Raw genomic sequence first — 24,786 nt, 5'->3', positions numbered from 1 at the left:
GAGGATGTTTCTTGACTTTGTAGAGGCCCACCCTGTGGCTTTGGAAAATCCACCCTGACCTGTCTCTCAGACCACTTTGGTCTCATTGAAGTAGGTCTTTATAATACTGCTAAGAATCTAACTGGAGTTGAAATATTCTTCTCTTTCTTGGGCTTCCTTTTTTGGTAGTCAGTGTTGAAAATAGTGGACGTGAGCACTTGTAGTTTAGGTGTCAGTGAGGTACTGAGATCAGAGGTTCCTCATGCTTCCAATAACATCATCATCACAAACACCTCATAGTTAACCTTAGGGAATGTAAATACTATTTTATTATCAACACAGCTTTAAGGCAAAATAAATGTCAGGTGGTAACATGCCTTTCCAAGATTAGCAATTGTTCTCTAGAATAACTATGTTCCTCACAGGACTAGGAAGAACATTCATCTGTTCCAACTTCAACTCTTGTGTTTAAATCTCACCTGTTAGTGGGCATCTAGTCAATGCTTAAATTCTTCATGTGACAGATTAGGATCAGCAGTTGCTTATATGGTGCTGAAACCTCTCTTGGAATTTTGATTTATTTATCCTAATTCTTGACTTCAGAAAAATTCTACTTTATTATCTCCATGATCCTCCTTAACAGATGTTTGTTAATAACAACTATAGTCCACTTTAAATTTTCTTTCTGTGAAATAATCCAGTCCATCAACTACTTCTCATTTGACAGTGCTTCAAGTTGTCCCCCCTCAGCATGTTTCCATTTTGTCTTTGTGCTTTTGAAAGGGAACTACCTTGAAGGCTGCTCTAGGGCAGTATGATGACCACAGTGGTCTAAGGTCTGCTACCCTCCCCCACACCTTCCCACCCCCACTCACTCAATGCACAAAACTCTAATAATTATGTCTAAGATCTCGTTAATTATCTTCTGACTCAAAGCTGTACTTGCACTTCATCACACAAAATGTTAAGTACTTCTTTCCATGCCTCATATGATGCTGCCAGGTTTCTTTTCTTGCATCTGTCCTTTTGTTGACACTCAGCCTATTACTTCATCAGGATAAGCCAGATGGGAAAGCACCTCGACCTCACTGCTTTCAGAGCACATTGAAATTTTATAACTGATGTACTTTTTCATTCAACAAATACGTGAATAGACTTATTATGTGTTAGGTGTTGGCAGAAGGGATGCGTAGGTTAGAAATGAACAGAATGTGAAGAGATGGAAACAAAGAACATCTATTTCAAGAAGTTTTTCTCTGAAGAGAGTGAGAAATAAGAGTCATTGCTGGAAGTGGACATGGAGTTAAAAGGAGTTTTAAGGTGGGAAGTGACGTACTTCAAACAAAGGTTTATGAAGACAAACTGTCAGGCCCATTCTAAATACTTTTTTTTTCCCTGCAGGCTCAAAATTCTGAGTTCCTTTAATCATTCATCAGAGTGGCAAGGAAATAATGTCATAGAACCTCTTTAGAGCTTTCTAGTATTCAACACAGAAAAAACAGGTGGTGAGTGTCCACTGTTGGGGTAATTAAGGAAGAAAATAGCTTAAGAAAATGTATTTTTGAATACAGGACTGCTAAGAAATATCAAAAGCAACTGTGGAGCTCAAGAGGGAAATTTCTTCCAGCATTAGGGATCCTAGTAGTGAATTTCCAAATAACAGTTACTAAAGAAGCACTTGTCAGTATCATGTGAAGATGGTCTTCCCTGCCTTGGCTGTACTTGTGGAACCACAGGGAGAATAATGCAACTCTGCTGGGCAGATGGCGCTGCTCCTTTATCTCTGCAAACCCTGCACTTATGCATGCTTCTATTACAGAATGTTAAACTGGGAATTCTAATTTTTTCACTTTTTTATCTCTCTCTTCTACTAAACTACTAGAGGTCATGACCTTTTGTTTTTCATCTCCAGAGTCAAGCACACTGTTCAATCTAAAGGTACCTGATAACCACTAAATTCTATTCCTGAGCCAATATTACACTATATGTTAACTAACTAGAATTTAAATAAAAACTTGAAACAAAAAAAAAGGTACCTGGTAAAATGGGAAAAATCCATTCACCTCAAGCATTTGAGGGCAGAGTAGACTTTAATAAATTTACAAAGAAATGGTGTAAGAGATAACATCACATACCAGACGACAAAATACTCTAACACCGCACCTCAGAATCTTCAGCAACCTTAGTCTTTAGAGCCACTCTTACAGAGTCTTCCTTAGTCAGTTTCCCCCCAAGCTGAAGAAAAGCCAGCAAATATTTGGCTGCTCCTTTTCCTTCTTCCTCTTTTCTACCCCCTCCACTCAAGAATAAAACAATCAGTTTCTTTCCTTAACTAGAGCAGAGCCAAATGACACGTAGGTCCTCAATACCACACCCAGAACCTTTTTTTCAGGGTCTTTGCCCAACAAAGACAAAACTTTCCCCAAGATAAGTTCTGGTGCCACTTGTTAAGTTATTAATATTTCCAGCACATTACATAATAATTGAAAGCCTAGTCTTTTGGAGAACAACACACCTAATCTCAAATCTACCTGTGTGACTTTGAGTGAAACTTCACATTTATGACCTGCAGTTTTTAACTTTAGAAAGGTCGTGTGATGCTCATACTGTTTGTTACAGAAAGCTCCGTGGTGTCTCGGGTAGCATCGTCTGGTCAAACACACTAGTAATTCTGCAGCAAAATAAATAATATAAAGAAAATAAATAGCCTTCTGTTGATAAATTAATAAAATCTTAAAAAAATCCATTTAAAAAAAAGGGGGGGGCCTGGGTGGCTCAGTCGCTAAGCGTCTGCCTTTGGCTCAGGTCACGATCCCAGGGTCCTGGGATCGAGTCCTGCATCGGGCTTCCTGCTCGGCAGAGAGCCTCCTTCTCCTTCTGCCCCTGCTTGCGTTCCCTCTCTTGCTGTCTCTCTCACTGTCAAATAAATTAATAAAATCTTTAAAAAAATCCATTAAAAAAAGAAAAGAAAAGAAATAGCCTTAAGTCGACTCCTGATAGGTTTAGCTGTCAAATGGATTACAAAATAAACAAACAAAAACCTCTGGTTCTCAGAACTCTGTGGGGTTTGGAATGATGAATTAGGGACTGTGGATCTGTATCTACTTCATGGGCTTGTCACGAGGCATAAAGAGGATAATGCATGTCAAGCTCATAGCTCAGACCACGACACTAAAGGCTTACTTAATACATGGTTATTATTACTACTGCTGCCCTACTTCAGCACGTGTTAAACCTAGGATCAAGTTCCTGTCCTTTCTCTTTCCTCTTATTGGTAAAATCTTTCCATATTGTGTATTTAATTTATAGGAAACTTCCAAACTGCTGTTAATACTAAGTTGTTTTTTTTTAAACGAGTAAGGCTTCAGTGTTGCAGACAACCTCTGTTAGACCCAGCACGGTTGTGAACACCTACCGTTCTCTCTTCCTTGTTGACAGAGCCCTGAGTCTCCCCTTCCAGCAGCTTTACCTTCTCCCAGACTGGCACTGGTTTCTTTCCAGGAATGATTAACTAAGTTCAAACAGGGAAGAAGAAAGCATTCCAGTTGACAAATATAAATGTTTACTGAAAGAAGAAAAAATATTTTTATGACATATGGGAACAAAGAAAAAATTTTTATAGCCAAAGGTAGAAGCCTGTATTTGGGCACAAAAGGTCAATATGCAACTAACCACATTTCAAATAAGGAAATATAGGGTGGGTATGGAACAAACATAGCAAGAGGAAGAGGATGTCAAGAAAGTTAAAATAAATGGAACAGATTTTGATTTCTGGCCCTACTGCCCTTCTTTAAATTTTTTTTTAAAGATTTTATTTATTTGAGAGGGGCGCCTGGGTGGCTCAGTCGTTAAGCATCTGCCTTCGGCTCAGGTCATAATCCCAGGATGCTAGGATCGAGCCCCGCATCGGGCTCCCTGCTCGCCGGGGAGCCTGCTTCTCCCTCTCCCACTCCCCTTGCTTCTGTTCCCTTTCTCACTGTCTCTCTCTCTGTAAAATAAATAAATAAAATCTTAAAAAAAAAAAAAGATTTTATTTATTTGAGAGAAAGAGAGATAGTGAGAGAAAGAGCAAGAGCGGGGGGGCGGTGTGGGGAGAGGGAGAAGCAGGCTTCCCACTGAGCAGGGAGCCCGATGCGGGACTCGATCCTAGGACTCGGGGATCATGACCCTCACTGAGGGCAGACGCTTAATTTACAGCTGAGCCACCCAGGCGCCCCTGGCCCTATTGCTCTTAAACTCACATTTTATTAATGAATTCATTCCTGCTGATTCTAATGATCCTTTGTTAGTCTTTCTCACATCTCTAGATACACAATATATGTCACCAGACTCTACCTGCTTTCATTCTACTATGGGGCATTTCCACTGAGGCCTTGAAATCTTTTCAAACATACTTTATAAAACAAATCTGATTATCTCTCCTGTCAATCCTTCTTTTCCAGACTTCTCCTGTTTTCTTGAGAGCATCATCATCATTTCGGATCTTAGGCTTAAAGGCATCTTTGGTGGCTACTTTTCTGTGGCCCTAGATCTAATCAGCCACCAGTTTTCTTAGTTCATCTTGTAATCCACATCCTGTTTCTATCTCTCTTCCACCACTCTGCCCCGTGCCTGGATTATTTCCCTGTGTTCTTTCAGATGGGCTCTCCTATGTGCTACAGTGTGCATCGAATTGTCATAAAGAGGCAGAGGACCTGGATTTATGAGTTGGCTTGACCACTCACCAACAATGTATTCTCTGTCCCTTCTCTATACCTCATCAGTTACCTTTGACCCCGACACAGTCACCAAGTCATGTTGAGCCACTTTCAACATATTGACTCTGTTCTCTTTCTGATACAGTGTCTCTCTACTTCCCTAATTCAGACCATTATTTACTCCTTGAAACAGTTTCCTAACTGCTCTCACTACATCTTGCTATCTTTTAAGCAAACTTTGGATTTTTGGATAGTTTTAGATTATAGAAACGTTAAAAAGATAATACAGAGAGTCCATGTATACCCCTCATCCAGTTTACCCTATTGTTAACATTTTACATTACCTGGTACATTTATCATGGCTAAGGAAGCAACACTGACACGTTACTATTAACTAAACTTCAGACTTGATTCCAATTTCACTATTTTTTCCACCAATGTCCTTTTCCTGTCCCAGTCTCTAATCCAGGATACTATATTAAATTTACTAGTCATGCTTCCTTAGTCTCCTCTGGTCACACTTTCTCATTTATTCCTTATTAATATATCCTGCTTATTCCTGGACACACTTTACGGAGCTCTAGCCATTTTTAGAATATCCCTCAATTTGGGTTTGTTCAGTATTTTTCTCATGGTTAGACTGAAGCTGAGGATTTGGGCAGGGATAGCATAACAAAAATGAGGCACCCTTCTTGCCATAGACCATGGGTGTGTGCTGTCCATACGACTTGCCATGATAGGGTTAAACTCGGTTACTTGGCGGAGATAGCACTTGCCAGTTTCCTTAACTGCAGAGTTAGCTTCTATCCCTTTTCATAGTCTGTTATTTAGCACAAAGTCAGTAAATGTGGCCCACACAGGGGAGGAGGGAAGTTAAGCTCCATCTCCTCAAGAGTGGAGAATCTATATAAATTATTTCGAAGTCCTCTCTAAGGAAGAATGATCTCTTCTCCTGTACTTATTTATTCATGTATCCAATAATTTATTTATATCAATATAGAAGGACAAAGTTTCATGGATATTTATTTATTTTGGTTATTTATTTTTTTAGTCACATTGTTCCAGCTTTTGCCAGGGGGGAGTGCTTTCCACTTCTGTAGCCATGTGGCAAGCTCCAATTCTTTTGTTTTCTGCTCAGTTCCTTAGTTTCAGGCACTGTAAGATGCTTGCGAGCCATCTTGTATTTTGCCTGCCTCAGCCCTAGAATCAGCCATTTCTCTCTGGTCAGCTTTTTAATCCTCTAATCTGTTCTTCACTTGGAAGCAGAATGGTCATGTAACTCTTTCTTTTTTTTTTTTACGTTTTTTTGTTAACATATAATGTATTATTTGTTTGAGGGGTACAGGTCTGTGATTCATCAGTCTTACACAATTCACAGCGCTCACCATAGTACATACCCTCCCCGATGTCCATCACCCAGCCACCCCATTCCTCCCACCCCCCTCCACTCCAGCAACCCTCAGTTTGTTTCCTGAGATTAGGAGTCTCTTATGGTTTGTCTCCCTCTCTGGTTTCATCTTGTTTCATTTTTTCCTCTCTTCCCCTATGATCCTCTGTCTTTTTTCTCAAATTCCACATATCAGTGAGATCATATGATACTTGTCTTTCTGTGATTGACTTATTTCACTTAGCATAATACTCTCTAGTTCCATCTACATCATTGCAAATGGCAAGATTTCATTTTTTGATAGCTGCATAATATTCCATTGTATGTATATACCACATCTTCTTTATCCATTCATCTGTCGATGGACATTTAGGCTCTTTCCATAGTTTGGCTATTGTGGACATTGCTGCTATAACCATTGGGGTGCAGGTGCCCCTTCGGATCACTACATTTGTATCTTTGGGGTAAATACCCAGTAGTGCAATTGCTGAGTCGTAAGGTAGCTCTATTTTCAACTTTTTGAGGAACCTCTGTACTGTTTTCCAGAGTGGCTGCAGGTCATGTAACTCTCTTAATTAAACATTTTCATTGACCCCTCTTTGTAGTTATAATAAAATGCATAATTGCTCATTTGTGATTTGTCCCTTGCCTAGGAACCAGTTTACTTTCATCTTAGCTTAGATTTCACTTCTTCCAGGAAGCCATCTTCCACTCACCCCCCAACTCTCCAGACATAGGTTTAGAATCCTTTCTATGCATTTTCTTAGTGCTCTGACCACCTGGTAGTAGACTCTGAATAAACTACACTGAATGAATAATATTCTGATCTTTACAATGGCAACTAACCATAGCGTCCTCATTTGAAAAATGGGCATCTGTAATCCTTACAGATTAATAGTTTGAATGCAGTGAAGTAGGTTTGTGAAAATTCTATGTGAATTTTAATCAACTTCCAGATATAAGTTATGCTAGCAGATAGAGGTGAGGAAGGAAATAAGTTTCATTATTTTTAAGGCAGTGTTCTTAAAGCATTGACCCCTTTATCATTATGTAATACTCTTCTTTATTTCTTATAACTTTCCTTTGAAGTCAGTTCTTTCTGAAATTAATATAGCTACTTTGATTACTGTTAACATGGTATATTTTTCTCCATCCATTTACGTTTAATCTGTGTCTTTGTATTTAAAGAGGGTTTTTGTTTTTTTGTTTGTTTTGTAGAAAACATACAGCTGGGTCATGTTTTTTTAATCCATTATGACAATCTCTTATCTTTTTGTTTATCTGTGTGCATATATGTAATGTATTTTTGAGAGAGAGAGAGAGCAAGTACGAGCAGGGGGAGGGGTAGAGGGGGAGGACAAGTGGACTCCACACTGAGCGTGGAACCCAACTCAGGGCTTGTTGCGGGGCTAGATCCCATGACCCTGAGATTATGACCTGAACCAAAATCAAGAGTCATATGCTTAACGAATTGAGACACTCAGGCACCCTGACAATCCTTTATCTTTTAATTGGTGCATTTAGACCACTGACATTCAAAGTAATTATTGATATAGTTGGATTAACATATACCACATTCATTGCTGTTTTCTGTTTTTTGGCCGTGTTCTTTGTTCTTATTTTTGTCTTCTACTCTTTCCTGCTTTTTGGGATTTTAACTGAACATTTTGTATGACTCTGTTTTCTCTCATTTCTTAGCATATCAGTTACACTTTTAAAACTTTTTTTAGTGGTTGTCTTAAGAGTTTGCAATATACATTTAAGATTAAGTCCACTTTCAAATAACACTACACCACTTCATGACTTCATGGGTAGTGTGAATACCTTATAATAACAAAATAATCCCAACTCCTCCCTCCCGTTCCTTGTGTCATTGCTGTCATTCATTCCACTCATATATAAGCATAAATAAATACATGTATAATATATACATGTACATAAATATGCATAATCAAATACATGGTTGCTATTATTATTTTGAACTGTTACTTGTTAGATAATTAAGAATAAAAATAATACAGGTTTTTATTTTGCCTTCACCTATCCCTTGATACTCCTCCTTACTTTATGTAAGGAAGGCCAAGTTCCTGACCTATATTATTTTCCTTCTCTCCAAAGTACTATTTGAAAACACTTTTTACAAGGCAGGTCTACTGGCAACAAATTTCCTCAATTTTTGTTTATCTAAAGAAGTCTTTTTCTTTCACTCATGAAGGATATTTCACAAAGTACAGAATTTTAGGTTGGTGGGATTTTTCTCCCAACACTTTAATTATTGCATTCCACTCTCTTCTTGCTTGCATGGTTTCTGAGAAGTCGGATGTAATTTTTATCTTTGTTTCTCTATAGGGAAGGTGGTATTTTTCCTCTGGCTTCTTTCAGGATTTTTTCTTTATCTTTGATTTTCTTTCTTTCTTTAAAATGTTATGCATAGATGTAGGGGTTTTTTGGCATTCATCCTACATGGTGTCCTCTGAGCATTCTGGATCCATGGTTTGGTGTCTGACATTAATTTGGGGACATTCTTAGTCATTGTTTCAAATATTTCTTCTGTTTCTTCCTCTTTCTTCTCCTTCTGGTATTCCCATTACATGCATGTTATACCTGGGATATTCTGTGTTGTTTTTCAGTCTTCATTCTCTTTCTTTTCAGTTTTCAGGGATTGTATTACTATATCCATTAGTTCAGAGTGTCTATCCTAAGCCATGGGCAGTCTACTCATAAGCCTATCAAAAGCATTCTTCATTTTTGTTATAGTGGGTTTTTTTTTTTATCTCTCGTATTTCTTTTTGGTTCTTTCTTAGGAGTTCCACCTCTCTGCTTATATTGCCCTTCTTGCATGCTGTCTGCCTTATCTATTAGAGCTCTGAGCATATTAATCATACTTGTTTTAAATTCCTGGTCTAATAATTCCAACATCACTTCCATGTCTGGTTCTGATGCTTGCTCCATCTCTTCCCATTGTGTTTTTTGCCTTTGGCTGCCTTATAATTTTTCTTTTTTTTTTTTTTTTTGATACCCAGATATGATGTACTAGGTAAAAGGGACTGTTGTAAATTGGCCTTCAGTAATGTGGGTGGTGAGGAGTCAGGGAGGGAAAGTGTTCTCTGCCCTATGATTAGGTCTCAGTCCTAGTGAGCCTATGCCTCTGGACTGTGAACTTCACAAATGTTTCTTGGTTTTTGTTCTCCCCACTTAGATGGGACGGGATGGCTAAATGGCCTGTAGCTGGGTATTTCTCTTCCCCACATCAGTTAGGCTCTGATAATACCCCAGTTGGTTAGGCTCTGGTTAAATAGTTTCCCCGAAGGGCATGCCTTGTTAAGAACAAATTGCTCTGGCATATTTTAAAATGGTCCTTTTTCAGGCACCTGGGTGGCTTAGTTGGTTAAGCGACTGCCTTTGGCTAAGGTCATGATCCCAGGGTCCTGGGATCAAGTCCGCATTGGGCTTCCCTTGCTCTGTGGGGAGCCTGCTTCTCCCTCTCCCTCTGCCTGCCACTCCCCCTGCTTGTTCTGTCAAATAAATAAATAAAATCTTAAAATAAATAAATAAAGTAGTGCCAGAAAGCAAGGCAGTGCACAAGGAATGTTGGGGACACACCCAAAGGAATGTTGGGGACACACTCAGACAACTGATGAAATTTGAATTGGATCTAACTCTTAGATGGTGGCAAGGTATAAATGTTAAATTCCTGATTATGGTCATGTTGGAGAATGTCTTTGCTTGTATGCACTAATATTTGTAAGTGAGAGAGCATCAGGTCAACAGTTTACTCTCAAATGGTTCTGAAAAAAATTTTTTTTTACTGTACTCAGATCTTTTCTGCAAGTCTGAAATTGTCTCAAATTCAAAACCGTATACCAAAAAAACCTCCCTCATTTGTTTACAAGATACAGTGATTATCTATTCTCCTCCCCCTTCTATTCTTTGTAGCAAGCTAAAGAAATATGGAATTCCTTAAAGAAGATTGTAAATCTTCTAAACATCACTCAAAATTAAATACATGAGTATTGTTCATGAAGTTGTTGGTCATGGTGGCTGCTGTGTTTGAGGTTATGGTTAAGAGGCTGGAAAACTAAAAGACATGGAGAGGTGGTGAGGATGATGGTGGGGGGGGGTGGTGGTGATGTTAATAGTAATATCTAACATATATTGAGTGCCCATTCTGAAGTACTAATTTTTATAAGCATTTTGTATGCGTTAACTTATTACTCTTTTTAACAATCCCATAAGGAACTCATTTTGTTGGCTTCATTTCCTAAGTTGATAAAACTGACACCTAGAGAGATAACATAACTTCCTCAATGGAGGAGCTAGGACAGGAATCCAAAAACAGCTAGCCCCAGGACCTGTGCTCTTAATCACTAAAGGAAGAATAAGGGCATTCAAGGAACAAAAGAGCAGTTGCAACACTGGAAAGATTTGGAGAAGGTGGAGACACTGTTGAGAAAACATCATCTATTGTGCACATTTGTATGAGACTTGCCAGGGGCCCACACACCTTAGTAAAAATGCCACTTCAAACTGTACTGCTGGTCAGTAGAGTCATAGTTTAATAGCTGAGATGCTGAGTGAGGACCTAAACTTGGCAGTGCACCGTGAAATTTTCCTGTTCCTCTCCAAGTCGCACCCACACGGTGTACATGCTATTTGGCTGTGTTTTGGAAGGGTGTCAAGCACACACATTTAAGACAAGGCAAGGCTAAGCCTGTTTTGTTTTAAGTAGAGCCTGATGCAGGGCTTGAGCTCACAAGCCTGAGATCAAGACCTAAGCTGAGATCAAAAGTCAGACACTTAACCCACTGAGCCACCCAGGTGGCCCAAGGCTAAGCCTGATTGATTCAACTGCTAAAGAGACAGGAACCGCTTTTAGATCAGGCAGTTTGTCACTTACATAGAGAGCAAAGAGAAGAATAAACCAAAAGTGTCAGCTCCCTGTCCTCTTTGTCCCATACAGCAAAAAGGATGACACCAGACAAGAAGGGGTTGGATGACTACCTCATGATTTGTGAGGTATCCTCTTGCTTGAGTGTCCATTCTAGACTATAGCAAAGAGGTTTTGGTTTTGTATTCTGCAGCTCTTTTCTGAGTGGTGTAGAACAGGAAGTCTTAGACCTCACGGAACCTGGGAGGTGATGAGGAATGTCTTAAGACAGCCTTCCAGGGGAGATGGAAGGGTGAGTGGGAGATGACCTCATAGTAGCTCCAGCAGGCCCCCACCTCTCAGGTTCAGGTTCTAAGAGAATCACAGGTGTTCCCAAGACTCACATAAGCTACAGTTTGACCCTTTGCCTGAGTGGATCTCTGCAAGGTTGCCGGGGTACCATGGTGAAGTCATTCTTCTATAAAGAGCAGTTGAAAGGCAAGACTTTTTTTTTGGAAGGCAAGATTTAGGATAAGATCATGGTGTGGAAATGCATGCTGGACATTGAAGAGCTATCTTCTGTGAGGGCTTGACATTTTTGCTGGAAGTAAAGTGTAGCAGATGCTCTCCTGGTCCTCTAAAAAGAGAGTGACATTAACTATGAATGTGGGAGTGGGCCATAGATTGGGAGTATGTGGTCATCTGAGCCCAGAGTCCTCCTGGTCACTAAGAGATCTTTCTGCCTCCCTTTCCACTAATCTGCTTATTAACTCTTATGACCAGATTTCCCTCTGCATAAGAATCCATATTTCTCACTATTGATCAAGTCTTGCCAGATAAGCAACAAAAGCAAAAATAAACAAGTGGGACTGCATCAGATGAAAAGCTTTTTGTACAGCAAAGGAAACCAACAACAAAAAGAAGGGGCAGCCTACTGAATGAGAGAAGATATTTACAAATCATTTATCTGATAAATGGTTAATATCAAAAATATATAAAGAACTCATTCAACGTGATACCAAAAACACCCCCAAACAATCCAATTAAAAAATGGGCAGAGGATTTGATTAGACATTTTTCCAAAGAAGACATACAGATGGCCAACAAGTACATGAAAAGATGCTCAACATCATTAATCATCAGAGAAATGCAAATCCAAACCACAAAGACATACCACCTCACATCTGGCTACTATCAAAAAGATGAGAAATAACAAGTATTGGTGAGAATGTGGAGAGAAGGGCACCCACCCTGGAGCACTGTTGGTGGGAATGTAAATTGGTGCAGCCACTATGTAAAACAGTACGAAGCTTCCTTAAAAAATTGAAAATAGAACCACCATATGATCCAGCAATTCCACTTATGGGTATTTATCCAAGGAAAATGAAGGCACTAACTCAAAAAGATGTATATACCCCCATGTTCATAGCGGCATTATTTACAATAACCAAAATTTGAAAACAACCTAAGTGCCCATCAGATGAATGGATAAAGAAAATATGGTGTGTAGATAGAATGGAATATTATTCAGCCATAAAAAGAAGGAAATCCTGCCATTTGCAGCAACATAGACAGATTGAGGGCATTAGGCTAAATGAAGTAACCCAGACAGAGAAAGACAAATTCTGTATGATCCCAGTTCTATATGCAATCTTTTTAAAAAAGAAACAAAACCAAGCTCATTGATATAGAGAACAGATTGACAGATTGGTGGTTGCCAGAGGTGTGGGATGAGGGTGGGCAAAATGGGTGAAGAGAGTCAACAGGTACAAACTTCCAGCTATAAAGTAAGGCATGCACATGTCATGTACAGCATGGCTGCTATAGTAATAATATTCTATTGCATATTTAAATTTGCTAAGAGAATAAATATTACAAGTTTTCATCACAAGAGAAAAATTCTATCACTGTATGGTGATGGATGTTAACTACACTTAATTGTGCTGATCATTTTGCAGTATATACAAATACTGAATGATTATGTTGTACACATGAAGTTAATATATGTCGTATGTCAATTATACTTCGAAAGAAAAAAAAAAAAGTCTTGCTGGATCAAGTGCTAGTCTCATTCAGGCAATCAGCATTTAGTCTTTTCTAGCCATACCTTCTCATCGAACTCATGACCCAACTCATTGTTTGATTGCAAACTAAACTTTTGTTTGAAATCTGCCTTGGTCAGGCACTGTGAATGAACAGTGCTAGGTGTGGAAAGGTAAAAGAGACACTGTCCACACTTCATTCTTTTTGGCCCATCTAATTGTCTTTGTTGCTTTCTAAAATAAAACATTGCAAATTATAGTTTTATTTCTTATCTTCTCTGTTTATTCATATCTTTGAATTTAAGAACCACTTAAATTCATGAAGTCTCCATTGAAAAATCAACCCCTGGACCCATTACTTCTCTCCCCTTCTGATGCTCCCCGCATTTTGCTTCAAGTTGGTCTTGGTTTACCCATTACTTCCTGTGTTTCATCATCCTGAGCTCACATTCCATTTGGGGTTCCCTGCAGTGCCTAGAAAGGAGCTAAAAGTTAGCCTCAAATGACAAGGGACTGACTGATTTTCACTGAATCTGATTCAAATCAATATGGAAGGGAGCCAGGAACAGATTTTTTGCTTTTCTCCAGTCTTTACGAGGTTGACATACTGGGCTGTGACATTTGATTACATTTTATGTGGTTGTGTATGTGTGTGCTTTTTAAAGATTTTATTTATTTATTTGAGAGAGAGAAAGAGAGAGCCTGAGCAGGGGGGAGGGGCAGAGGGAGAAGCAGACTCCCCACCAAGCAAGGAGCCTAGCACAGAGCTTGATCCCAGGACCCCAAGATCATGACCTGAGCCAAAGGCAGACACTTAACTGACTGAGCCACCCAGGCGTCCCTAAGAGTGGTTGTGTTTTTAAAGACAAATTTTAAGACTATTTCCCCCTCTTATGTGGCCTTCAGTTTAGGGTACGTTTGACCATCCTATCGTTGCAAGTAGAAGAGAGAAAATAACAAGCTCTAGTCTGACATTTCCAGCGTAACTTCCCAATGACAGTCTCCTCTGCAGCTAGAAGGAAGCGTGTTAAATGAAATATCACGCTGATTCTTTTCTTTTTCCTGATCAGTGTCTTGCATTGCCATTCAGTTGCCTTCCTTATAACTTCCTCTTATAGAGGAAAAAAAAAAAAAGACTCACTGACTTGCTTCTAACAGTTTTCTTTGATATAATTAAAATGAGGCAAGAGTCATTCCTGTTTTTGCTCCTGCTGTATTCCTAACATCTACCACAGAGCCAGAAATACTAAACATGCTTAGTAAATCATTGTTGAATGACTAATGGAATTTCCATTCCTGATTATAAATTTAATCTCCACACAAAAAATTCATTCAAAAAGCACATCCCAAATTAACTTAGAAACACTGGCACTTACTCCTTTTTCATTTTATTTATCTTATTGAATTAATTCATTTTACCAATGCTTACTGGAAATGCATATTAAGTGTTTAAAAGTAAAGAAATACAAATCAGAAGAGGAAGGACTTAAATTCTGGTTGCATTATTTATTATCTAAGTAATCTTGGCAATTAATTCATTGCTTCTGGCTTCAGACTTCTCATTTGTAAAGTGGGATAAAAGCTCTTAGGGTCAGGGGTTTTGTGAGGATGAAGTAGATACTATATGCAAAGTGTACTGCCTGGCATTGATTAGCAGTTCCCAATAATATTATCAAGTGCATAAGCCTCTGTGTTAGGATACAAATGTGAACAAAATAAAGCCCCTCAGGATGTTTACAAATTAGTACTGGCAGAGAAAACATTAATTGAATAATTACACTGCAAGAAAGACAGTAACATTAACATCACAAAGGCATAAGAAAAGACTTGATTCCTCTTCTAAAATATAGGTTTTATTATTTTTCAGGCCAACAGATCAGGAGATGACTGCCATTGGAAAGACAGTTTGTTACATTCACAGATTCCCCTTGCCACATCACAGGGGGTAGGAGCACAAGGGAAGAATGAGATCTGTCAGAAGGGTGATGGGGTGGGGTGTGTGTGTTGTGGGTGAAGTGGGCATGAGCCTTTACTGCTTCTTTTGGAAGGGATGGATGAGTCAGGGTAAGCAGGTTTAGGATTGGCTAGTTTGAATAATCTCTGTTGGTTCTGGGATGTAGGGGCTGTCTCTAGTTGTCTGGTACCTGGCCCTGGGTGATTAGGGTAGGGGTATAGTGGCTCAGAGTATGTGTTCCATAAAGGAGGTGGTTGGCATATGGGCTCTAGGTTAGTTGGTTTGCATATGAAAGGGGCACTCCCAAGTAAATTATGTGCTATCTCTAGGAATTAGCTAAGCCTGGGAAAGGCTGTACCTCTAAGGTCAGCAAGGTCCCACGATCTCAAAGCATCAAAAATATGGAATAAAAAGACCTGATGAATGCAGTAGCTCTGAACTCATGAATCACGGAAGTAGCCAAGTCCAAGTTTCTTTCCAAGTCTGACTATACTCCCAATCCCCTTGTTCCCTATCACAAACCCTGTTTGCTTCTTACCACTTACCTACCACTTGTTCTTTTCTTTGCTTACCTGTTCATTCTCCCTTTATCCCATTACACTGTCACATCCAGGAAGGCAAGAAATTTGCTTGTCTGGCTTACTGCTCCAATTTTAGTTCCTGACACACAGAGGATGATCGATAAACATTTGTTGAACAAGTGAGTGAAAACAGTAGTCCTTGATGGTTATGTGTGTATGTGTGCATAGGCACATGTGACTGTTCATGCATGTGTAAGAATGTGGGTATTTGTGTTGCTGAATGTGTGTGTGTGTGTGTGTGTTTTGCATGGAGCAGGTTCCAGCCTTCAGTCTAAGCTGTGTCTGCTACTAGGTTTCAGCCAACACTGCATGTCTGGTAGGTTATTCGATAGGCATATCAGAATCTAGCACACAGGTCTTCCTGGAGAAGAACTCATGCTGGTCGGGCCAGCAGACAAGCTCAAGAGAGTACCAGACACCTCCAAGGTTGGAAGAGAGAAGGATTTTTGTGTGTATCGTGCTGTATTTCTCTTGGAGGAGTCTTGGCCCTGCCCCCATGGACATATAGCTTATCACTTGTGAGGGAGACACCTCTGTTTAAAACTGAAAGATCTGTTTTTATTTTTATTTTTTTAATTTTTTTAAAGATTTTATTTATTTATTCATGAGAGACAGAGAGAGAGAGAGAGAGGCAGAGGGAGAAGCAGGCTCCCAAGGAGCAGGGAGCCCGATGTGGGACTCGATCCCAGGACCCTGAGATCATGACCTGAGCCGAAGGCAGACGCCCAACCATCTGAGCCACCCAGGCGCCCGAAAGATCTGTTTTTAACAAAAACTCTACAATATTTTAGAATGCTTTATTAGTCAGATTCCAGCCAGAAAATCAAAACCATACCAGGTGAGCAAATAGGAGGAATTTAACTTGGAGGTTAATTTACAAGGTGCTAGAAATGCAATTAGAGCAAGAAATAGGGAGCGGAGTCAATCCAGATATTAGAAAATGCTGGAAACTGCTACTGCTCTTTGACCAGGAGTCAGAGAGTGAGGAGCTGGGACCAGGAGCTGGGGCCATGCTGGAGAAGCTGGAACAATAATGGGTTGGCCTGGCTTGGGTGGGACCACAGACACAGGGCCTTTTTGGAAGGAGCTGGAGCCATAGAGAAGATGGAGTCACTGGTCTCAGTGACAAAGGGAGAAATAGCCTGGACTCTCCCATTCTTTGCCTTTGAGTCTTCTACCAGTGCCCTCCGTCCGCTGAACCTAACCAGACTCAGGGGCAAGGAAGCCGGGAAACCATAGTTTGGAAAACTCAGCTTCCTCTAGGACAGAGAAGAGGAGGGGATGTGCAGGGAAAGAATCTGAAAAGCAACTGGGAAATGACAAGTGCAGATGAGGGCAGTGCTGGTTAGTATCCCATAAAGAGGTCACAACATAAAAATTTTTATTTATTTTTTTAGCTTTTTGTTTTAAGTAGGCTCTAAGCCCAACAAGGGGCTTGAACTAACAACCCCAAGATCAAGAGTTGCATGCTCAACCCATTGAGCCAGCCAGGAGCCCCTCAACATAAAAATAAAGGCTGGCATCAACTTACCACCACTTTCCCACACAACCTTGGCCCTTTGAACATTTTGGCAGATCAATATGCCTGGCTAGGTGTTAATACCCAGGAGAAATGGAAGCAGTCTCTGGCAGAGACAGCCAGCAGAAGTGGAAGGAGAGCATTAGCATGGTGGTAAATCATCTTCTCCTTCTTGCAGCTTATAAAGTAGCATAAAAATAAAGGAATGGCAGTTACAATGCAGTACCTTGTATTACAAGAATAAATAACAGGTGACACATAATAAGTATTAGTCTTGTTTTGGTACAGTTACATTTTCTGTTTCCATAATTTTACTAAATTTTCCTGACAGTACCACACCCTCAAGCAGAGCCTCAACTCCTTGCCGCGCACCGTAAGGGGCTCATGCCTTGGCATGGCTTCCTCAGAATGTTCTGTGTCCCTCCTGCATGGTGGCGATGGCTGAGGCCAGCAGTGCTATTTGATCTGGGCCTGGCACCTACCTGGACCCTGAATCCTCTTGTCCTCCTTCAGGGTTCTTTCTTTCCCTCTTTCTTGCATGGGAGACACCAGATGTCTCAAGGAATTGCAGGGCTCATGCTTACAAGTAGGGATGTCCTGGAGCTCCTTGGTTGAGTCCTGGGTCCAGAGGGGGCAGCCTTGCAAGCAGATTGCTCCTGTGGCTGGCACGGTATTTCTTTCGTGTGACTGTGTGGGATTAGATTGCCGGAATGGTTCTGAAATGCATGTTTTGGTGACCTAAATTATTTATGTAGACAAGGTCTTGCAACAAAAAAAAATTTTTTCCCCTTAGGGTCACACACCCACATTTTAGATGAGGAAACCCATACTAGAGATTTAAAAAGTTTACTCCAAGATCACACCAAGAGTAAATATGGAATCCTAGGTTTTTACAAAGGCATTTTGAGTTTTAGGTCATATAGCCTATTATTCTATATGAGAACAGAGAAGGCACACCCGAGGGATTCTCAAATTAACTGGGAGATACTAGAAAAAATAAGAGGTCTTGCCATGGCAGATGTGTGAGTGGGGATGGGGTGGGTGGAGGTAAATTCTAGAGAAATATGGTCCTAAATGCAATGAAGCTGAGTCTGTATATACTACAGCTGATGGGACCGCCCGACTGCTTCCACGACTAGGTCGCTTATCGGGTAATGTGATTCTGCAAACTTTAGATGAAGAGAAAGCTGGAGGAAAACAGAACATTTGCTCTTTTTAATCCCAATATAAAGCTTCCCCTTCTTTTCAAGATTCTTTCAAGACAAGGACTCTTAGAGCTCTCTGTTCCCACTGGCATCTCTGGGCAAGGAAGGGCTTTTATGAGAGGACCTTGAGAATGCTTCAAGTTAGGGCTTTGTTTCTTGTGGGAACATGAGGGAAAGTGGGAAAACCTCCAATTTGTTTAGTGAGGAAACATGATCTTCCTGCTCTTCTCTGGGGTGAGTCAAGTGGTAGGGACTGACATTAGGTCATTCCTGGGATATAAATATGTGCCTGTGCAGAAAGCAGCCTTCACACCTACTACCGTAAGTGGGGCCACTAGCTCAGTGGATTCACTGCATTTTGCAGTTCAATTTTAAACTCCAAGTAAATCTCACAGAAACCCTGTCATGAAGCTAGTAACTCTGTTTCTGCTGATGACTGTCAGCATTTGCAGTTACTCTGGTAAGTAGCCCGAACACGTCTCTCTACTTTTCTGTGATAGGAATGTAATCAGTAAGCCTAGGCTTCCAGGGGAATATGGTGGAGGGAATTTTAGAACCACAGAATGGAAAGGTCAGAAGGGATTTCAGATGCAGCAACCCCACCCCCACCCCAGCCCCAGCCTACCAAGCTCTAACCCAATAGAAGTACTATCCGTAGTGAATCCTACGTAAGAAGTTAGCCAACTCACACTAGAGGTCAACACTCTTGAACATTGTCACCATAGTTTTTCTTTTCTTTATTAATCTTGAGTCAAAATCTCACTTGGTAACTTCTTTCTTTTGAAACTATATGGAGTCATTCTTTCTATCGTCTGTAATCAGTTGCCAGGTTGTTTCTCCTGAGACATAGCTACATTTATCATTCACACAGTCAATGGATAGTTGCTGAATGGCTACAACCTGTTGGGTACTTGGATAAGCATCGGAAGATTTAGATATGAATCAGACACAGGGATTGTTTACAAGGTTCTTGTAATCTGACAGGGGAGATAAGGCTTCTTCAGACAGAAGTCACTATGATGCTAGACTAATGCACAGAGACATACACAGCCAGAGCTCTGTGGGAGAACTGAGGGGCGAACAGTTCAATTTCTAGGTGGGGTATAGAAGTTGGATTCTTGATCCATTCTTTTTGAAGGGAGTCATTTTAACTACAGGAAAGTATATTTGGATGCATCTACAAAATGCATTGGGATAGCCACTGTTCATTCAAAGAACAGAAAGCCTTGAAGGTCTTCCCCTGGAAGTGTATAAGTATATGCAGAGAAGACAGCCACCAGAACCTTTAAAATAAGTAGGGAGACTAATCCTGAGAAACTAGGTGCTGTCCACTCCCACATTGGCAACTCTGGTTTGTGCTTTTTACTGAAATTTTGGACCAATTTGTAACTTCACCAGTTTTGGCTATTTTGTTGTCTTTAGTAACGCGTCAAATATCTACTGACGGAGGTGGCAACAGAAAGCTGGGTGGAAGGAAATAAATATCCCTCCTATGCGGGAGGATTTTGGAGGGAAAATAGGTGGTAGAAGATGAAGGGAAGATAGATGCATAGGCTCCACTTGTATGATTTGAATGGGGAATGAAAAGGATTCCAAAGGAAAATGAATTATGGCAGGGTCTTACTAGGAAGATGTGTGTTCTTATGTGTGTTCTCATGTACGTGTGTGTTTACATATTTGCACATGTGTTTTGTAAAAATGTATATTGTATGTATTTTTCTCATTCTCTACACTTTCCCTTCTATTCATCTTCTATGTGAAAGTTCTCTTTCTAAAGCCAAAGATACAAAACGCAATTGTTCCATAAAAGAGTCTTGATACCTCCCCATTGCCCTTAGGGAACAAAGTCTCAAATGCATTAATACGGCGTTCTAGGCTCTGAAAAATCTGACCTCACCTGGTTTTGCTGCCTTACCTCCTTCCCCACCTCAGCATACCTCACTGGAATTCTGCACTCCAGCTGCTCTGGAAGGTACAACAGGCAGTGTGCACACTTTCATCCTCACATTTCAGTGCCCTTGTTAATTTTGTTCCTTTTTAAAATGCACCTCCCCTACTTTACCTTGTGACCCTGGATTCTGCCTCAAGACACAGCTCCAGCAACATCTCTCTGGGAAGATTGCTCCAACACTCTACCACATTAGAATTAGTCATCCCTTCTCTTATGTTTCCATAGAGCTTTATCCACAATGTTAGTACAGCACATGCCACACTGTGGCATGTACAGATCTTTATTGTCCACCAGACTGTGCAAGTTCTCTGAATAGAATATCCTCGTCTTATTCATCTATGTATCTGCACTAACCACTACAGAGTTGGTGTTCAGTTATGTTTGTAGCATTGGGTTGAATTGGTTGGGAGCAGTTTCCTGGGCTGTGGTTGATTGGGTTCATGCATGTCCCCAAGTGAAGGTTCATTATGGAATCTACTTTTTGGCCTCAAAGCCATGGATTGTGGAGATAGCCACATGCAAAGTACATTCCTGTTCAGTGAACCACCAGTTTTTACTGATTGCTTACTAAATGCCAGAGTCTAGTATTCTAGGCATGAGGTACAGTAGTGAATAAAACATAAATTCCTTGTTCTCATGGAGTCTGCATATTAGTGAGAGGTTGAAGGCACAAAATAAATAAGTGAGTTTTACTATTTTATGTAATGGTAAGAAAAAATAAAGGAAGTTAGAGGATAATAAATGATGCTATTTTAGGTACCTTTCTGAGGAGGTAACATTTGAGGAGAGACATGTAGCTAACTGGAGAAAGAAAGTTCTGAGGAGACAGAACAGCAGATGCAAAGGCCCTGAGGCAAAAGTTTTCATGGGAAATCAAGTGAGACTGGAACAGAGTTATTGATGGACACAGTGGAAAGTAGTGCAGTCGTGGACAGGAGTCAGATGTGCCTGTTTCACTCAGTTTCCCTTTTGCTCTGCAGCTACCAGCTTCCTTATCAACAGTTTGCCAGATGCTGCCAACAAAGCCTTACCTTTACCTGTGGACAACATTCTCCCCTTTACGGATCCATTACAGCTTCTTCTGAACACTCTGGGCATTTCTGTTGAGCACCTTGTGGAAGGGCTAAGAAAGTGTGTGAATGAGCTGGGACCAGAGGCCTCTGAGGCAGTGAAGAAACTGCTGGTAACTATAGGTTGTGGACTAATTTGTCAATGGGGAGAGCTTAGTCACCTGAACGCCCCCCCACCCCCCACCATACTCCCACTCACCCTGTTCTCACCTGTGGACATGTATTTCCCTGGATGTACTCATACAAAGTTTGCATGCCCAGGAATCTCAAGGAAGGTGCAGCATCTACATTTCTAGAAGGGATTTTTGAATGAAAGAGATCTATGTTATGATTGTGACTGCATTTCTCAGCTTAGTGATTCTAGTTGGGACTTAACCACTCTGGGCCTCCATTTCCACATCAGTAAAATGGTGGCTAAATAGGTTGGTGACTATATTTGGAAACATGCTAAGCACATGTAAGCCACTTTATTTTTTTTCTTGTCCTTCTGCCTTTCAGGAGGCGCTGTCGCATTTGGTGTGATGTCAGCACAAAGCAGCGGTGGAGGGGAAGGGGAATGGTGCTCTCCTCTGGGGCTGGAACTCATTTCATCCTAAGGTGTAGTGACCCCTGAAAAGAGTGAATAAAGCAATGAATAGATTTCATTTTGTCCTGTGTTTATTTCTAGGGGCTCTATTCAGAAGGGCCCGCTAGATAATTTTCCTCTTGGGTCATAAACTCCAGAGAGCCTCTTGTTATCAAGAGAACTGGCATTTTCAGGAAGACATAATCATGTCTTCCCCTCTGCTTGACTCTAAGTTAAACATCATCATTTTCTTCAACTGCTCTTTGACAGTGTTTCTATACCCCTCAAGCTCCTATTCCCTCACTTCTAAAGAATTTTTTAAATATAAAAATTTAAAATTTAAAATATAAAAATATAAAAATTTAAATTTAAATATAAATATAAAAAAAGAGTTTTCAAAGTATTATCTGACAAGACTAGGGTCTTTCACTGACTCGGCGTCTACATCACCAGAGTGCGAGGTTCTATTAAGTTTGTGGTTATACTATGGCCGCTCCATAGCTTTCACAGACCCTGCCACCAAGTTAGGTCTTCACTGCATCATCCTTTGGCTACTAGGTTCTGAACTATCCTTTCCTTTTCTCCATGCCACCATCTATGATGATGCCAGAATTATCTTTCCAAGACCATAATTCTGGTGATATACAATCACCTATAGATGTCAAGTTCCTTAGGATGGCTACAAAGCCCTTCATGACCTGGCCTTTGTTTGCATGTCTAGTCTAATCAATCTTTTTCCTCCCTTCCTTCCTTCCTTTTCTTTCTTGGAATATTCCTTTCTTGAAATGTGCTCTAGCCCCATTCACACTGAGAAAATCACTAAATCTCTTTCCTGCTAACACTTTTATGCCTTAATGAAAAACCTAGTTTTTTCCTACCAAGAATATCTGCCCTGATCTGCCTTCAGGCCTGAGCTTGTCCCAGTCTTGGAACCATTTGCCCTCAGATCCACTCCCCACCCTTTCCCTGCTCTGCTCTGTGATGCTGAGCCCTCAGGTTCCCATGTCAGCTGAACTTTGGGCTGCATTCTGACCCTGGGAGGCTTAGGCAGGAGATAGGAGATGGGAAATGGGAAAAACCAGAGTATGTTTTGTTTCTTGTCTGTATCAGTATCAAAATACTGGTTTTGATGTTGTAGTATAGTTTTCCAAGATGCTGTCTTTAGGGGAAACTCAGTAGAGAATATGCTGGATCTCTCTGTGTTATTTCTTACAACTTCATGTGACTCTATGATTATTTCAAAATAAAAAGGATAATTGAAAACTATTATGAAGGGGGCGGCGCCTGGGTGGCTCAGTCTGTTAAGCATCTGACTCTTGATTTAGGCTCAGGTCATGATCTCAGGGTCGTGGGATCGAGCCCCGTGTCAGGCTCTGCGCTCAATGGAAGTCTGCTTGAGATCCTCTTTCTCTCTCTCCCTCAGCCCCCTCCCCGCTGTTCCGTTGCTCTCTCTCAAATAAATATTTTTTTAAAAAATAGAAAGAAAAAAAGAAAAAGAAAGAAAAAATATTGTGAAGATAAGGAGAATGTAGAAATAGCTATTATATATAATTAATGCAAGTTATATATAACCATAATGATATGTAACTGTGTATAATTACATATGTAACTTTAATTTCTTTACTCTATAAATCTCACAAAGTAGAGGAAACCACTAACAACTTTATGTGATTTTTCAAAATATTTTCTGCTCATTTAAAAAAGTGTATATGGACACCTAGGACTCCAAGATGGTGTCAGTCATACCAGTGAAGGAGAAGAAGCTCATCGACGTCAAAATAGGAGAGCTGCCAAGCTGGATACTGATGTGGGATTTTACTCCTAAAGGCATTGCTGGAATGTTTCAAAGGGGATAATACTGATGTTTCATTTAGCATGTTAATGTGGAATGTTACTCAGCTATCAGAAAGAATGAATACCCAGCTTTTGCATCAACATGGATGGGACTGGAGGAGATTATGCTAAGTGAAATAAGTCAAGCAGAGAAAATCAATTATCATATGGTTTCACTTATTTGTGGAACATAAGGAATAGCATGGAGGACATTAGGAGAAGGAAAGGAAAAATGAAGGGAGGGAAATCGGAGGGGGAGAAGAACCATGAGAGACTGGACACTGAGAAACAAACTGAGGGTTTTAGAGGGGAGAGGGGTTGGGGGGATGGGTGAGCCTGGTGATGGGTATTAAGGAGGGCATGTATTGCATGGAGCACTGGGTGTTATATGCAAACAATGAATCATGGAACACTACATCAAAAACTAATGATGTACTGTATGGTGACTAACATAACATAATAAAAAAAATTTTTTTTAAAGTATGTTAATGTGAAGAAAGGAAGTGTCCCTGGGATTTCTATGGTGTTGGCAGCTTACGAGTTTTTCAACTACTTCCTTTCATACAAGGAACTCAAACATGAGCAGCTACACAAGTACCACTGAAGAGGGCCCGATATTGAGGGTGCATTCTGCATTCCTGACCATGACCTTTTCCTCACACCCCTGAATCCTTTCATATCCTAATTGAGAATTAATGCCCACTAAAAGATGATTGGCACATGGAATATAAATAAATAAAAACAAGCATGTACGAATGATTCATACTTCATTTAAACTTGCATTTATGCAAACACTTAAATTATTTTTAGTAACTTTTTTTCTTATTATAAAGAGTACCACAGTAAGTATCCATTTATTTGCATTCATTTCTGTATCGCTTCACAAAAGTCTTAGAAGTGGAAGTGCAGTGCCAAGAACTATATGATATTTAAAATTTTGAAAGCTAGTAACAAATTTCCACTGGAAACAGCAGTTGGGATCTGAAGTGATTGAGGTCAGAGAAGTTCCATTCCTAAAGATGAGATTAGGGGCCCAAGACAGTTCCTAGGATATGTTTATTCTAACCTGAGAAAGCAATGCATTCCTCTTTACTATGTGTTGGGGGGTCAGGAGGTGCAAAATAAAAATCATATTA

The 24,786-nt window shown here is 40.2% G+C and overlaps 2 protein-coding genes across 2 annotated transcripts; both read left to right on the top strand.

Moving 5' to 3' along the window:
• The first annotated feature begins 18,636 nt into the window (after window positions 1-18,636).
• Window positions 18,637-21,774, top strand: SCGB3A2 (secretoglobin family 3A member 2). The gene is made up of 3 exons (XM_032403519.1): window positions 18,637-18,691; window positions 21,163-21,365; window positions 21,751-21,774. The coding sequence occupies exons 1-3, from the start codon at window positions 18,637-18,639 to the stop codon at window positions 21,772-21,774; spliced, it is 282 nt and encodes a 93-aa protein (XP_032259410.1).
• Window positions 21,775-23,547: 1,773 nt separating this feature from the next.
• Window positions 23,548-24,254, top strand: LOC116631971 (ATP synthase subunit f, mitochondrial-like). The gene is made up of 2 exons (XM_032403527.1): window positions 23,548-23,668; window positions 24,226-24,254. Exons 1-2 carry the CDS (start codon window positions 23,548-23,550, stop codon window positions 24,252-24,254), a joined length of 150 nt encoding a protein of 49 aa, XP_032259418.1.
• Window positions 24,255-24,786: the final 532 nt, after the last annotated feature.

Source organism: Phoca vitulina, unplaced genomic scaffold, assembly GCF_004348235.1.
Source record: "Phoca vitulina isolate PV1807 unplaced genomic scaffold, GSC_HSeal_1.0 scaffold6, whole genome shotgun sequence".
NCBI lineage: Eukaryota > Metazoa > Chordata > Mammalia > Carnivora > Phocidae > Phoca > Phoca vitulina.
Note: the sequence above shows the minus strand (reverse complement) of the source record. Positions and strands in the feature narration are given on the sequence as shown.